Source organism: Anomaloglossus baeobatrachus, chromosome 2 (genome assembly GCF_048569485.1).
Source record: "Anomaloglossus baeobatrachus isolate aAnoBae1 chromosome 2, aAnoBae1.hap1, whole genome shotgun sequence".
Taxonomy (NCBI): Eukaryota; Metazoa; Chordata; class Amphibia; order Anura; family Aromobatidae; genus Anomaloglossus; species Anomaloglossus baeobatrachus.
In genome coordinates, this window is record NC_134354.1 from 126,589,966 (window position 1) to 126,604,760 (window position 14,795).

Genomic DNA, 14,795 nt, shown 5'->3' on the forward strand with positions numbered 1-14,795 from the left:
TGGCTTCTAAAAAAAAACCAATGGACTCTGTCAAATGCCTTTTCAGCATCTACTGTCAAGAGGCACATTGGGATTTGACGCGGACGTGCCTGGGCCACTAGGGACAGGGTTCTAATAGTGTTGTCCCGTGCCTCCCTCCCTGGGACAAATCCCACCTGGTCTTTGTGGATTAGTTTGGGTATGAGGGGGCCTAGTCTCAGGGCTATCATTTTAGAGTACAATTTAATATCCACATTTATTAGTGAGATAGGTCTGTAATTAGAGCAGGTCAGTGGGTCCCTGCCAGGCTTGGGGATTACAGTTATTCGGGCTTGGAGTGTCTGTTTAGGGAACTGGCATGTGTTGGTTATGGAATTGAAGGCTTTCAGCATTATAGGGCTGCAGGCCCCTCCACATATTTTGTAAAACCGGGGGGTGAACCCATCAGGACCAGGGCTTTTACCCACTTTAAGGGTTTTAATGGCATCGCTTAGCTCTGTGTCTGAGAAATCCTCGTCTATGTCTTCAGCTACCGCATCTTCAAGGGGGTCTGGGGCATATTTGTTTAAGTATTCCCAAATGTCGCGATGTCTCGCATCAGGTGATGGGGTATGTGGGGATGGGATGTTATAATGTTTTGTATAGTAGTTTCTGAATTCTTCTAATATGTCAGGGGTGGAATGTATCTGGGTACCTGTCTGTGAGTTTAACGCTAATATTGGGGTTTGTGCCTGTCTGGGGTGAAGGGTCCTGGCTAACAATCGTCCACTTTTATCTCCAAACTCAAAGATATTCCTACGAAATTTATCTCTGATACACAGTGATGCATTTAGTGTTTTTATTACATTATCTTTTGCTTCTCTCTCTTTTGTAAATCCCACTTGTTCTAGGTTTATAAGATCAGGTATTATGTTTTGTATTCTTTTTGCTATGATTTTGGCATACAGTTTTACGTCATTGTTAATCAGCGAAATTGGTCTATAGCTTCCGCAAAGGGATGGAGCTTTTCCTTCTTTTGGGATTAGAGTTATGTGAGCTGTTAGGGCTTCTTTATTGAATGGGTTATTCTTGTTTATATAGTTAAAATACTTTGTCATATGTGGAACTAGTTCTGTTTAAAAAATGTTGTAGTACTCAATTGAAAAACCATCCGGGCCTGGACTTTTCCCTCCCGGAGTTGAGTTTATGGATGATTCTACTTCTTGGGAGGATATTGGGATCGTTAGATTTTGTGCTTGTTGGGTTGTGAGTTTAGGTAATTTCAGGTCTTTTAGGAAAGTTTTTATGAGTTTTGTTTTCCCCTCTTGAGACTCTTGTGCTGTTGTGAGGTTGTATAAGTTGGAGTAGTATGAAGAGAAAATATTAGCAATGTCTTCAGTTTTGTGATGTACTTTGTCATTCGTATTTTTAATTTTTGTGATATATGTTGTATTTATTTGTTTTTTAATCATGTTTGCTAAATTACGTCCACTTTTGTTGGAGTAAAGGTGGGATCGAAACCTTGCATAGTTAAGGTATTTTTTGCTTTTTTGATTTAAAAGAGCTCTGAGCTCAGATCTTAGCTTGAATAAGTCCTTCTGTAATGAAGGGTTTTGATTTGCTTTATGTTGTCCTTCTAAGATTTTTATTTGGTCTAGAGGGGAAATTGTTGTTTTTTCCTCTTTCTTTTTTGGTTCTAGTGCAGAGTTCTATTAAAGTACCTCGTAGAACTGCTTTGTGGGCTTCCCAAACGTTAGGGTCACATATGTTTTTGAAGCAATTTTCTCTAAAGTAGTTTTGGATGGACGTTCTTATGTAGTCTTGAGAAGTTTTGTTTTTTATTAAACTATTGTTGAGTTTCCAATTGAGTGGGCATCTTCTGCCTTGTGAAAGCTTTATGTTTGAAAGTAGGGGGGCATGATCAGAAAGTAATATTATATCATAATGTATTTTTTCAACATTGCTTAGAAGTTCATGGGATATGAATAGATAATCTATTCTGGAGTATTTCTTATGGACTTGTGAGTAATAAGAGTAATCTTTGGTTGAGGGGTATGAGATCCTCCAGCTGTCGACCAGAAGTAATTCTGTGAGGGATTTTTTAATGAAATTTACTGTTTTAATTGGGATCGTTGAATGTCCATCTGAGGTGTCTGATGGAGGGTGTAGAGGGATATTGAAGTCACCTCCTAATATTATATTCCCTTCTGAAAAAAGATGCAGAGTGTTGAATATTTTCTTAAAGAAGGGCAGCTGGTTAGTATTTGGGGCGTAGATGTTTATGATTGTGTATAAGGAGTTGTATAGTTGGCATTTCAAGAAGATGCACCTGCCATCTGGATCATAAATGACGTCTTTGAGGTTAAAGGGTATCTTTTTATGGATAATAATCGAGACCCCTTTATTTTTCTTGATTGGGGAATTCGCATTAAACCATCTGGTGTAGACCTTATTTTTTGTTACTGGTGTGTACGTCTTCTTGAAGTGAGTCTCCTGGAGAAGAGCGATATCTATTTGGTGTTTGTTAAGATAGCTCAGTATTTGTGATCTTTTTTGGGGGATGTTCATGCCTTTAACATTGAACGTTATAAAGTTAAGATTAGCCATAGTTACCATGAAATAATTGATAATTTATCTTTGAAATTTGGGTAGGTATCTGGGAAGGGTGAAAAAGATTTAGTATAGGGTAGAGTGTGAGATATTTGAATCTCTTAGCCATAGCCTTGAGACGTTGTGGATTTCTCAAATTGAGAAATGAAAAAACAAAGAAAATTTGCAGCTGGAAGGGATAGGGTAAGCCAAGCCAATCCCTTCCAGTGTAATCTGCAATAGTGGATTTTCCGGTCCGTGGGGGCGTGGACCTAGGATGTAGTACTTTTAGACAGTATATGTACTTGACACTTTCAGTGAAGTGAACTAGGGGGCACTATCTCCCAGCTAAGTCTTATCAGTAAATGTAATGTAAGAGGGTGAGATAACAAGTCAGTTATAAATGATAAATAATAACCAATTAAAGCAAACATTCCATATTTGTATAGTTACAACCAATGGTCTTCGGTTCTGTTGCTTGAACGATGAGGATAGAGGTCATGAGCGTCCAAGAGAGTTCTTTGTAGAATTGTGATTTGATTGAACGATATGCACAAATCACAGGCAGATAGAAAGAGGACTAAGTCCCGATGTCTCTATTTCAACAAATGTAATGTCTTTAGAACAGGAACTGAATTGGGAACATACGCAATCATGTGGTAAACTTAGACAAAACTACGACTTCTCTCCAATTCTCTCCTCCTCCCCCGAACGAAAACGTTGGGTGGAAGGTTAACAGAGGGAGAGGAAGGAGAGAGAGAGAGAGGAAAAAAAAATAAAAAAAAATAAAAAAGGATTTTTTTTATATGAATATCTTTTCTTTTCCGTTTCTCATCAGGGTATTTCTTAAACTTGAATGATGAGGTCAGGTATATAAAAGGTATTGGAGAGTCATCATCCATTTTCATCTTGTTCCCCTTGTCTTTTTCTTGGAGTCTTCTTTGGCCCCTGATTCAGTTTTCTCACTTTACTTGCTCTGGGTGGTGATGTTGTGGTCCATTTGTCACGTTTAGGTAGTGCAGGCAAGTGAAGGAAATCTTCAGCGGAGGTCCAATCTGGTATCTTTATATGCATTAAGTCCAACTTATTGAGGACAGAGGGAAGATCGTCTGGAGTTCTGATTATTAGATTTTTGTTGTCAAAGGTGATGGCTAAACCAAAAGGAAACATCCATCTGTAAATTATATTTTTTTCTCTCAGTGTTTTTGTTAAGGGCTGTAATTGTCTTCTCAGATCTAAAGTAAGCTTTGAAAGGTCCTGATAGATTTGTATTTCTGTCTCTTCATATTCAATCTTGCGGGTGTATCTCGCTTTTTGGTAGATTTGTTCCTTTATTTTAAAGCTTTGTAAACAACATAGAACATCCCTTGGTTTATCCCAGTTTGCAGTTTTGGGTTTGTAAACTCTGTGGGCTCTTTCTAACCCTATGTCAATGGTTTCTTCTTTGCCAAGTAGAGTATTAAATATCTGTGTAAGGGCTGTGTGAATGTCTTTGTCTTCTACTGATTCTGGTAATCCTCGAATTCGAAGGTTATTCCTTCTGGACCTGTTCTCGAGATCATCTATGTGAAGTTTTTGCAAGAAGATCTCTTTTTGATTTTCGATCAGGATTTCTGTCACTCTCTCTGAGTGCGTTGTAATTTGGTCAAAGTCGTTTTCAAGGGTATGGACTCTTGTATAGATCTGTTTTATGTCGCTTTTAAGTTCAGCCATCTCTTCTTTTATGGTCTGCGTGAATTCCTTAAATAGGTTTCTGATGCAGTTTGCTGTAGGAAGGGCTTTGATATGTTCCATGAGATTGGCATTTCCGCTTAGTGTCTCTTCATCCTCATCACTGTCTGACAGTGTGAAGTTGGTGGTTGGTGCTTGTCTGGATTTTTGTGCTGACATCTCTTGGGTGTGTTGTTTTTTAGATTTACCCCTTTCCTGGTTCTTCTTTGGAGTTTTCAGGGTTTTGTTTGGCTCGTCAAATTGTAATTTGTAGTTTTTCTCCATTTTCTAGACCTAGTCTTAATAGAACTTTGCTGGGAGAAAGTAGGTTGGGTTAACGCATTTGGAGTAAGCTTGTCCTCTTTTTTTTTTTTTTTTCCTTTCCCCTTTTAACTTTCTATATCTCAGCTGCTGCAGCCCTTTTCTTATCTTGACCACTAGATGTCACTGTTCACCACTGTTGCACATTGTTCTTGCACCTTATACTGGAGCTTCTGTTTGTTGTATGCTTAGAATCGTCAGCTCTAGCTGTATTTTTTATATATCAATGTATAACCTAGAGGGGTTTTATGTCCAGCCACTTACGTTTTGCTGCATTAACATGGGGTGAGCAGCATCTGCGATCCAGCAACAGGCAGCTTGGGATGAGTTAAATTTCCCCTGTGCTGGTTTTTTATTGTCCAGATGAGCACGGGGGAGGGAAGCAGGCTGCTCTGGTCTTGGTGCTGTCCTAGGAACTTAACCCCTTACAGTTCTGTCTCCTCTCCCTGAGCCTTCCCCTCCTCTCTGTAAACCCCAGTACAGGAGTGGATCCCAGGCCAGTGTCTCTGTTCCTGTTTTCCAGGCACCTCTGCTGATTGATGGTGTAGCTATCTGCTGTGCTCTGCTATCAGCAGTCTCCCTCTCCTCACAGCGTTACAAATGGTGGTGCAGGGGGAACTTGGGGCCCCACTCTCTCAGGTGGCAACCCAATCCAGGAGCAAATAGGTGATATTTATCCTTGGGCGCAGGTCTCCTCTCCTCCAGAGCCCCTCTCTCTAGCTCCAGCCAAGAGAAATGAAGGGGGGAGGGAGGTTGGAGTGGTGCAGGTGCTGTGCCTCTCTGCTGGATTCTAATGGCAGCTGCTCCCATACATCTAGCAAGCCCTCTCTCTTCTGGCCTTCTCCCTCAGTCCCTGCAGGCAGTGGGGCAGGAGGGAGCTTGGAGCAATGCTTCTTCTGTCAGTAAATCGCAGTGCTGCTGCACCCTCCTAGTCTCTGGGGACTGGTAGTTGTATGGTTGGTATGGCTGCTACTTTAGGCCCTGGCTTCAGCACTGTAATCAGGCCGCTACTCACTCAGTCTCCACAACGCTCCAAAGTTGTTTTCCTGGGCTCCACAGCAGATGTAGGGAGATGGATTTTGTTTTGGGGCCACTTTTTCTTAAGGATCGGCGTTGGATGTCACTAGATTACAAATTGAGATGCAGGAGCTCCTCCATGTGCATCCTTCTTCTTCCCCAGCTAAGCCACGCCCCCCCGGAATGTGATTTTGTACTTAATTTTATTAACAAAATATTCTATTCATCTTTTGTATTTCTAAAGACACATTTCTCACATTTGAGGATAAAGGATTTTAAGTTGGGGGAATGGATATATTATTTTAGTCTAAAACTTTAAAAAAAAAATTATTTATAAAAAAAATATTTTAGGCAGTGGTTTTGTATTGTGAGGAAAATGTTCGTGAATTGTGTAGTCCATGTACAAAATAAAAAATAGCATGGAAATTATAAATTCAAATGGAGCTTACTAAAATATGTTGTCGTTAAAGGTGTTCAATAAAAGGGAGAAAAGAAAAGAAAAAAAAGAATGTATCAAAAGATCAATTTTGATGAACAATGTGAGGAAGCAGATGGCAAGATCCTGGATGGCAGATATGTATCACCGAGGTGGCTAGCCTCAGTGTTGTGAAACCCGGTAAGAAGGCTCTGGCACTGAAGAGTTGGGCGGGACTGGTCATTCGCATCCTACACTTCAGGCAGCTCAGCTGATACAAAAGAGCAGCTGAGTTGCTACAGAGAGGTTCAAGGCCCTGTGCTCACGGGAGAAAATACCTGCGGATTTTGCTGCGGAAAAAATGCAGATTTTCTAGATATTCCAGATAAATCCGCAGGTTTGCGCAAGTACACAGACTCCCCATGTTATCCTATGTGATTTTGTCTGTGCTGTTTATATGCTACGGATTTTGCATCTGCGGAAAATGCTGTGGAATTTCCGCTGCCGCAAAGAACTGCATGTCAATTATTCCTGTAGATTGTCCTGCGGACTTTCTGCCTTTCTACTATGGAGATACAGGGGGAAAATCCGCCGGAATAACGCACAGCAGGAATTCCGAACAATTTCCGTAGGTTTTCCGCAGCAATTCCGCATGAAATACGTATAAATGGATAGCTGTGGATTCCGGGAAGCTGCTGGGTGACCCTATGGAAATACCTGCAGAAAAATCCGCAGGTATTTTCTCCCGTGGGCACAGGGCCTAAGGGTGAAGGGGTGGAAAGACCTGTATGTGCTGGTTAGTCTTGGTCTGGTCACAGGTGGGGTACCGTGGGAGCCTCGGGCAGTGACCGCAAATAAATTCAGTGACATCACCACTCACAGGTGATTTTTTTTTTTTTTTTGTATTTTATTTCAAATAAAAAAAAAATTTGGTGTTTGTTTATTTCTTTTCACTTACAGGATTAGTGATGGGGGGTCTCATAGACCCTACATATTACTAATCAAGTGCTTAGTGACAACTGTATGCTGTCCTTAACCCTTTATATTACCCTGATTGTCACCGCACCAAGGCAATTGGGATTAGCTGGGTAAAGTGCCAGAATTGTAGCATCTAATGAATGCGACAATTCTGGGCGACTGCAAGCTGCTATTTTTAGGCTCGGGGAGGCCCCAATAACCATAGGCCTCACCAGTCTGAGAACACTAGCCCCCAGCTTTATCTTGGCAGCGTGGGAGACTCGGTAAGTATAACTATCCTGCTCTAATCTCCCTAGCCCTTTCTATCTCCATTTTATAGCACAATGTTCAAGTCCCCATAGACCTATATGGGGTTCATCGTCCGGGCAGATGTTTGGGTTCAAGTCGGACCAGATCTGAAAATCTGTGGGTTCGCTCATCTCTAGTGAGGAACCCAGCAAGACCCCAACTGATCAAAGTTGTCACTTACGTGGGACAGTGATAAAAGAGCTGTCTGATGAAAACAAGCTAAGAAAAGAATACAACAATACAATATAAGAAAAGTTTTGTAACTTTACATTTATTAGTTAGTAGCCAAAATAAAAAACAACAACAAAATCCACTGACATAATGTATGAATATAAACACAACCCTAGACGTTATGTATGCCATAATCTGTATTAAAACAGACAGTTTGACTACTTTCATCATAATGCAACCCAATAACACTTTCAAATAGCAAAATATTCAGATGGGAACATCTACTAAATGCAATAATAAAAATATGTACATCTCAGCTAATAAATAATAAACCTATCTTCTAAAAACAATTAAGGACAAAGCAGGTTCTGGGTAGAAGAACCATTCACGTACACAAAAGTGCTTGTATGAATAAGGCTGGAATCACACTTGCAGTTTTTGATTGAGGTTTTTAAGCCAAAGCCTGAAGAGGATCCAGTTAGGAAGAAAAAGATAAGTCCTTGTTTTTTTTTCCTATTCCAATCGAATAGACTCCTCCTGGATTTGTCTTCAAATCATCACCAAAAAATTGCCACAAGTGATTCAAGCCTAATTGTCCAGGAATAAAATGTATGGAGAACATTTCACTAGATTGTTTGACATTTAATGTTTAGAGCTGTATCAAGAAGCCAATCCCGGTCTGTGCCACATTAGCTTAGCCCATGTGGACGTCATTAAAGAACGTTCTCCACAATCTTGATCCTTTCTTGTAAGCCAGAAAAAAAAACAAAACAGCCCCCGACAGACTCAGCCTGTCCATGTGATACAAGGATAGTCATTCATTCTTCTACGGAGACCTCCAAAATATGGCTTCTCTCACTGATAACTGGTAATAGTCAGGAGATAGTGAAACCTGGTTATGTTTTCAAGGGAGTTGGTTTCATGAGGCAACGTCTTCAAAGACAAGTATTACCATCGTTACAACTATGGTTATGGCCCAAGTTAATACTAGGAGTCTGTGTCCAGCCTGTAAATCAGAAACTGCAAATTACACTTTATATGGAGTTATATTTTGAAATATTCAACGTGAATATTCTTTTAAAAATCCCTCCCATTACGTTTTTTATTAATTGTGTATATGCAAAGAAGTGTGATTGTATTAATATACGCACACTCTCTCTGGTCTCCAGCACCGTTCTCATCAATGACGTCACCGCTCTACAGATTCCTCCAGGTCACGCTGCGCTCTGCATGACCCTGAAGTGACTTTTACAATGTGACACCATGGAGCCTGGTTCTGACGCACTACAGGCTTTTATTGTAAAAGTGACTTCTGGCTGACAAATAGGGTATAGAGTGGGCCGGATAGTTGTAACGACATTAACGTTACTCCGAATAGGAGAAGAACGGCGCCGGACACCAGAGATAGCGGCAGTAGGCGAGTATGTTAATACACCCACACTACACGACATACACATATATAAACATTTAATTAATAAAAAACTTAATGGGAGGGCGCTTTGAGCAAGAGACCTGGATGAAGCAGAATCGGGCAGCACGTATTGGGACATGTGGTATCATTAGGTTCTGAATATTTACCGCAGAGGTAGAACTTAGTGCTAGATCTGAATATTTTGGTCCATACATTTGGCCAATAATAATTTCTACCATTAAAACATGACTATTACATTATAAAGTAAAAAAAAAAAAAAAAAAAAAAGCTAAAAATAAACATCTTGTGTGCGTCAGGCTACGATGACTTTACTCTACAGCCATGGCTTCCATGTATAACACTGCCTTGACTGGTGTAACGGATACACCATCCCACAGATCTAAATGATCATTGGTGAACTCTGCTCCGCTTGGGTGAATAAAGCCAAAGTATATTTTGTTAAAATAACAAGTACCAAGTTTGGAAATATACACATATAAAAAAGTATTAATATGATCCTAGTATTCTGAAGCATTATTAATATAACTGAGATAAAATATCATAAACCCACAGCAGCTTAGAAATCTATAGTATAGTAGAAGGCACAATAACCAGCTTATACCTATCAGGTTAGACACACAGCAAAAATCCGACAGATATTCCCATATCATACATTGGATACGCACAATATACACCATAAATGTATAGTAAATGTGGGTCCCACCAAGGAGACTTACATCTACCCTTATAATGGGGTCCTGACAAGCGCTGCCATTGGTGGAGAGGTGATGGGAATTCAGACCACCTCTCCATTGAAAGCAGTAAGCAAAAGGGGCCTCATTCTTGAGATAGATGCGGGTTCCACCAATGGAACCTATACTGTGGGTATGCCATAAATGTACAAGATAGGAACACTCCCTTAAAGGTATATTCAGATGATGAAGTTAAAGGGGTCTTCCACTTTTACAAAAGTGGACCCCAAACGTTGACTGGCATCTAAAATAAGAAAATCATATAATCCTCATCCTCCCCTGGTCCAATACTGGCTCTCCACTGCTGACTTGGTCTCTGTTTTGACTCCAATGGTGACATCATGTTGGTAGCTCACATTACTTGCTTGTGCCATCTACCTTGGCCAAGTCTCTGAGCTCAGTGATTAGCTGCAGCGGTGATGTGAGCTGCCAACATGAACCAACATACGAAGGCAGTGGCAGCAGTGCAGAGATGGTGGTGGACCTGGGAAAGGAGTGTACTATCCAATTTTCTTTTACATGACAGGTAACGTTTGCAATCCATTTGTCTGAAATTGGAAGACTCCTTTAAATAATGGTACCGGATTCACAACATTATTATACCATGTAAATGTACCCTTTGTGCATTATATACACTGATAACCTTCTGGGAATCAATAAAACAATATGGGGCTTGAAGCCAGAAACTGATTTTATATACTTCAGCATGGAGAATAATTCAACCCATTCATGTTCTTCTCCCAGATGAGAATGCCTCATCAAAGACAGATGCCGGAGATACTGACTTGTTAAAGGCATTAGAAGAAATTCACCTTATGGTGAACACATGTAAACCACGATCAAAGCATACATTACGCAAAAGTCTGAGCAAGCTTAGATAGAGCTCATCATATTTCCCGCAGCAAAAGGAGCAAAGGCACTGATATTTTTGGTTCTTGAAAGTCCTTTAAATGCGCAGTATAATTATCTGAAGTTATCTCAAGTGTCTGCATCATAGATTGCGATCATCTGTAGTGGATTTTTAGCTAGGCAAAGGTCGCAAACATCAAGGGCGTGTTCACACATATTCTGTATGGATTTTGTTATGGTAAATCTGCAGAGTATAAAAATTCCAACTAAATGAACCAGATTTGGAAAAATCTCATCCGCAAGCTGCAGGTTTTGCAATTGCAGAAATGGTCACGCTCTGTGGTTTGTTTTTCCTCCACAGCATGTCAATTTACATTGCATATTTTCAGCAGATATCTTGTATTTTCAATCCATTCACTTTAATAAAATGTTCACACTCCAGTGTTTGTGCAGTCTTGAAATTTGCAATCTTTCCAAAATTTCCATTGGAGATTCACATACAAATACGCAGTTTCCACCTTTTCTTTCCTTATTTTTAAGTGAAAACGTTATTAGAGAGCCCTCTAGAAAAATCCAGTTACAATTTGACATAACCTTTGCAAAATCCTAATACATTTCGGCAGATTAGCTGCTGCGGAAAACCTGTGGATATCTGGCAAAAAATGTGCACATGGCCTTACACAGTTTTTCTATGTGTTTTTGGGTGCAGATGTGTCACAAATGTGCAGGTCTATCCTTATCCCAGCAAAGTCAAGGAGAATTCTGAAGTGCTGTGCGCATGGTGCATCTTTTTTCCTTGCAGATTTGGTGCAGAGAAGAAGCTGCAGCATGTCAATTCTTGGTGCATTTGTCAGCATTTCCACCCATTGACTTCATTATGAAAAACGCACCATGTTTTTGGTGCGCTTTCCTGGCAGAAGATGCAGATTTAGCTGAATAGGATAACTGAAGTGAGCACTAATATATATATAGATGCAGATTTAGGGTGGCTTTTCACACTACGACATCGCAGGTGCGATGTCGGTGGGGTCAAATCGAAAGTGACACACATCCGGCGTCACTTGCGATGTCGTTGTGTGTAAATCCTAGATGATATGATGAACGAGCGCAAAAGCGTCGTTATCGTATCAACGGTGCAGGCTCCGACATTTCCATAATGCCGATGCCGCGACAGGTACGATGTTGTTCCTCATTCCAGCAGGCAGCACACATCGCTGTGTGTGAAGCCGCAGGAGCGAGGAACATCTCCTACCTACCGCCATACGGAAGGAAGGAGGTGGGCGGGATGTTTACATCCTGCTCATCTCCGCCCCTCCGCCGCTATTGGCCGCCTGCCGTGTGACGTCGTTATGACGCCGCACGACCCGCCCCCTTAGGAAGGAGGCGGGTCGCCGGCCAAAGCGACGATCGCAGGACAGGTGAGTGCATGTGAAGCTGGTGTAGCGATAATTTTCGCTACGCCAGCTATCACAAGATATCGCTGCTGCGACGGGGGCGGGGACTATCGCGTGCGACATCGCAGCATCGGCTTGCGATGTCGCAACGTGCAAAGCCCGCTTTAGTGCAGAAAATGTCTGCACCAAGTACTCAGCGTGGGCACATAGCCTAGAAAGTCTGCAAGAATTTGGCAACGTCTGGACACTTCTTTAGACGATGTACACACTCAGCGTTTCTGCAGAATCTTTTTTTTCTGAAGCCAAAACCTGCTGTCTTGGCAGTAAAAATTCTGCATTGTTATCAGTGGAATACATAATGTATAGTTTTGGTTTTTTTTTAACCTTATAAAACAAAAATAAGGAAAAATAGAAGGGGTCCGTATTATACTCCGGTTGTGTCTCACTGGGCGTAGGGAGTGCGATGAAGCTGCGGGTTTCCTGGATGCTCGATGCTGGTGCTGTGAGGCAGGGAGTATCCAGAGACTGTCGGCGGTGCCGGCTTCAAAGGAATGGCACCAGCATTTTGAGCTATCGGCACAATGACATGCGGAGATCTCCTGTGTACACGTGCCACATCCGGCGCCATTTTCTTTAAGCCTGCTGCTGGGAGATCAATGGGCTGGAGGCAGGCATATGCAGATGAGATCTTGAGCCGAGAACTCCCGGTGCCATTGTTTGAAGCCTGCACTGCTGAAATTTTCAAAATGGCCCCTGCCTCAAAGCCTGTAGTGAACACCAGCACAGTGCCCGTAGCACAGCGCCCGAAGCACTGCCTCTGCCGCCTGTCATTATTCTCCACCACCTTCCGGAAAGCTACGTTCGGAAGAAGCACCCCTCACTTTCCTCCCCAATTTGTTGGAAGAAAAGAGTGTCTTATAATCAGAAAAAAATGGTAATTTGTTTACTTAAACGTTTAATAAGTTAGATTTATTCACCAAAAAACGTTTTCTGTGTTTCTTGAACTCTCCCATTTCCATGGGTGAAAAAAACTGCTGCAAAAACACAAGAAATTACATGCTGCAGATTTTAAAAAATGCTACAGCTCTAAAATTCAGTAAGGAAATAAACAAAACAAATAAGAAGCGTGTGAAATCTCATAGCTTTTGCTGGTACTGTAAAACGCAGCATATTATTTGCATAAAAAAAAAAAATCTGCTGCAAAAACGCTGTGTGTGAACATAGGAAAGAAGTTACACCTCTGTTCGGCTAAGGCCCCTTTCACACTGCGTTTTTACTTACGTTCAATGGTCCCGTCGGGTCATCCGTCCGAACCGCCCCTCCCCCACCCCTCAAAACGTGTTTTGGACGCATGCGTCGACAGGGCCATTGACTATAATGGAGCTGGCTCTGTTAGCGTGTGCGCTGTCTTGCACCATTTTTGCAGATTTACGTTTTCTGCAGACGGACACCCGAACTTAGTCAACTACGTTCAGGTGTTCGGTTCGTCTGCAGAAAACGTATATGTGCAAAAAAGGTCCAAGACAGAGCACACGCTAACGGGGTGGGGGAGCACACATTTTGCGGGGTGGGGGAGGGGCGGTTCAGACAGATGCCCCGATGGGACCACTTAACGCAAGTAAAAAACCCAGTGTGAAAGTAGCCTAATAGTTGCTTGATTTTGCACTAAGCCTTATAGCTGGTTGTTGCGTAGTTTTGGTTCCCTGATGAGGCAGAGGGGGGGAACGTGGCAGTTTACCTATTCGTTTTGAGACATAATGGGGCACATACTAATCCTCTTTAATATTCGGCAGTGCAAAATGCCCAGTTTCATCACGTGAAATATAAAGTCTTGGGATTCCCATGGTAAAATATCTATACATTCTGTAAACTTTTAGGGTATATCTTTTTTTAACAAGTGCAACCAAAATGTGGGACAAGGTCACTTTGCAAACAAAAAAGAAAATGGATAGAAACTGTTAGAGCAATAAAAGACATATGGCTGTAAAATGTATAAAATACAGCGCACATTGAGGGACATGAAACAACTAAGTCGGTCCCGGAGATAGTCATCAGTAGCAGATGCACATACAGCATTGAAATAACATGGACATATACAGATGTGTCCTTCCTTACCTTTCCTCGTAGCTTGACACATCCTGAGAATAGTGTCCAGCTTTTTAAAAAACATATAAATCTAATTTTTTGACACTCTGTCGGAATGTGTTTATGCTGTGTGTGATCATCCTGCGGTTGGGATGCAATTTGCAGCCAAAGCAATAATTTAAGAAATTATTAATTTGTATTGTGGAAATATGAGTCCTTAACTAACAATTTATGAAAAGGTAAAGTTGGACATATCTGTATGTAAGATACAATATGTAGAGGTCAGACAGTTACATATAACCAAAGTATTTTGGCTAAAAGTAACTGTTGACTGCATTTATATGTAATGACATCTATTCACAAATAAAAATAACACCATCTAGGTAATCTGAAATTATTAAAAAACCTAAATTATCCATTGGTGTCCTGCTGTATGCAGTGATAATATGATATATTCTCTTTTGAGGGTGTAAACACATTTAGCTGACACATCAAGAAAGCTAAGCAGATGCTGTATTCTTGCCTTGCAGCTAAGCAGTCAAGGCTGTCAAACATTCAAGAACCTCATAGCACTTAACAAGACTTCTAAAACCCAGCGCCCATGAACATGTCAGACTTGATGGAATCTTCAGTTCCTTCTACGCCATCTTTTGCTGTTAAGTTCCTTCCTGGCTGTATCTGTATAACAAGAGGAAACACAGGTTATTGGTTAGAAGATCGAGCATTTTAGGACATCTTTACACAGAGGATTTATCCTTTACAAAAATCCATAATTGATTATGTATTTTTTGGCTTGCACTAATTATTATATATATATATATATATATATATATATATATATATATATATATACACAT

At 41.0% G+C, this 14,795-nt stretch overlaps 1 protein-coding gene across 2 annotated transcripts in view; it reads right to left on the reverse strand.

Annotated features, from left to right (window-relative positions):
* Positions 1–7,527: 7,527 nt before the first annotated feature.
* INPP5K (inositol polyphosphate-5-phosphatase K) overlaps positions 7,528–14,795 on the reverse strand; it is a 115,161-nt gene continuing 107,893 nt past the window's right edge. For both annotated transcript variants that reach the window (XM_075335327.1, XM_075335326.1), the window contains one exon: positions 7,528–14,616. In XM_075335327.1, coding sequence (XP_075191442.1) covers positions 14,524–14,616 — 93 coding nt within the window. In that variant the 3' untranslated portion in view covers positions 7,528–14,523. The remainder of the gene's footprint in view (positions 14,617–14,795) is intronic.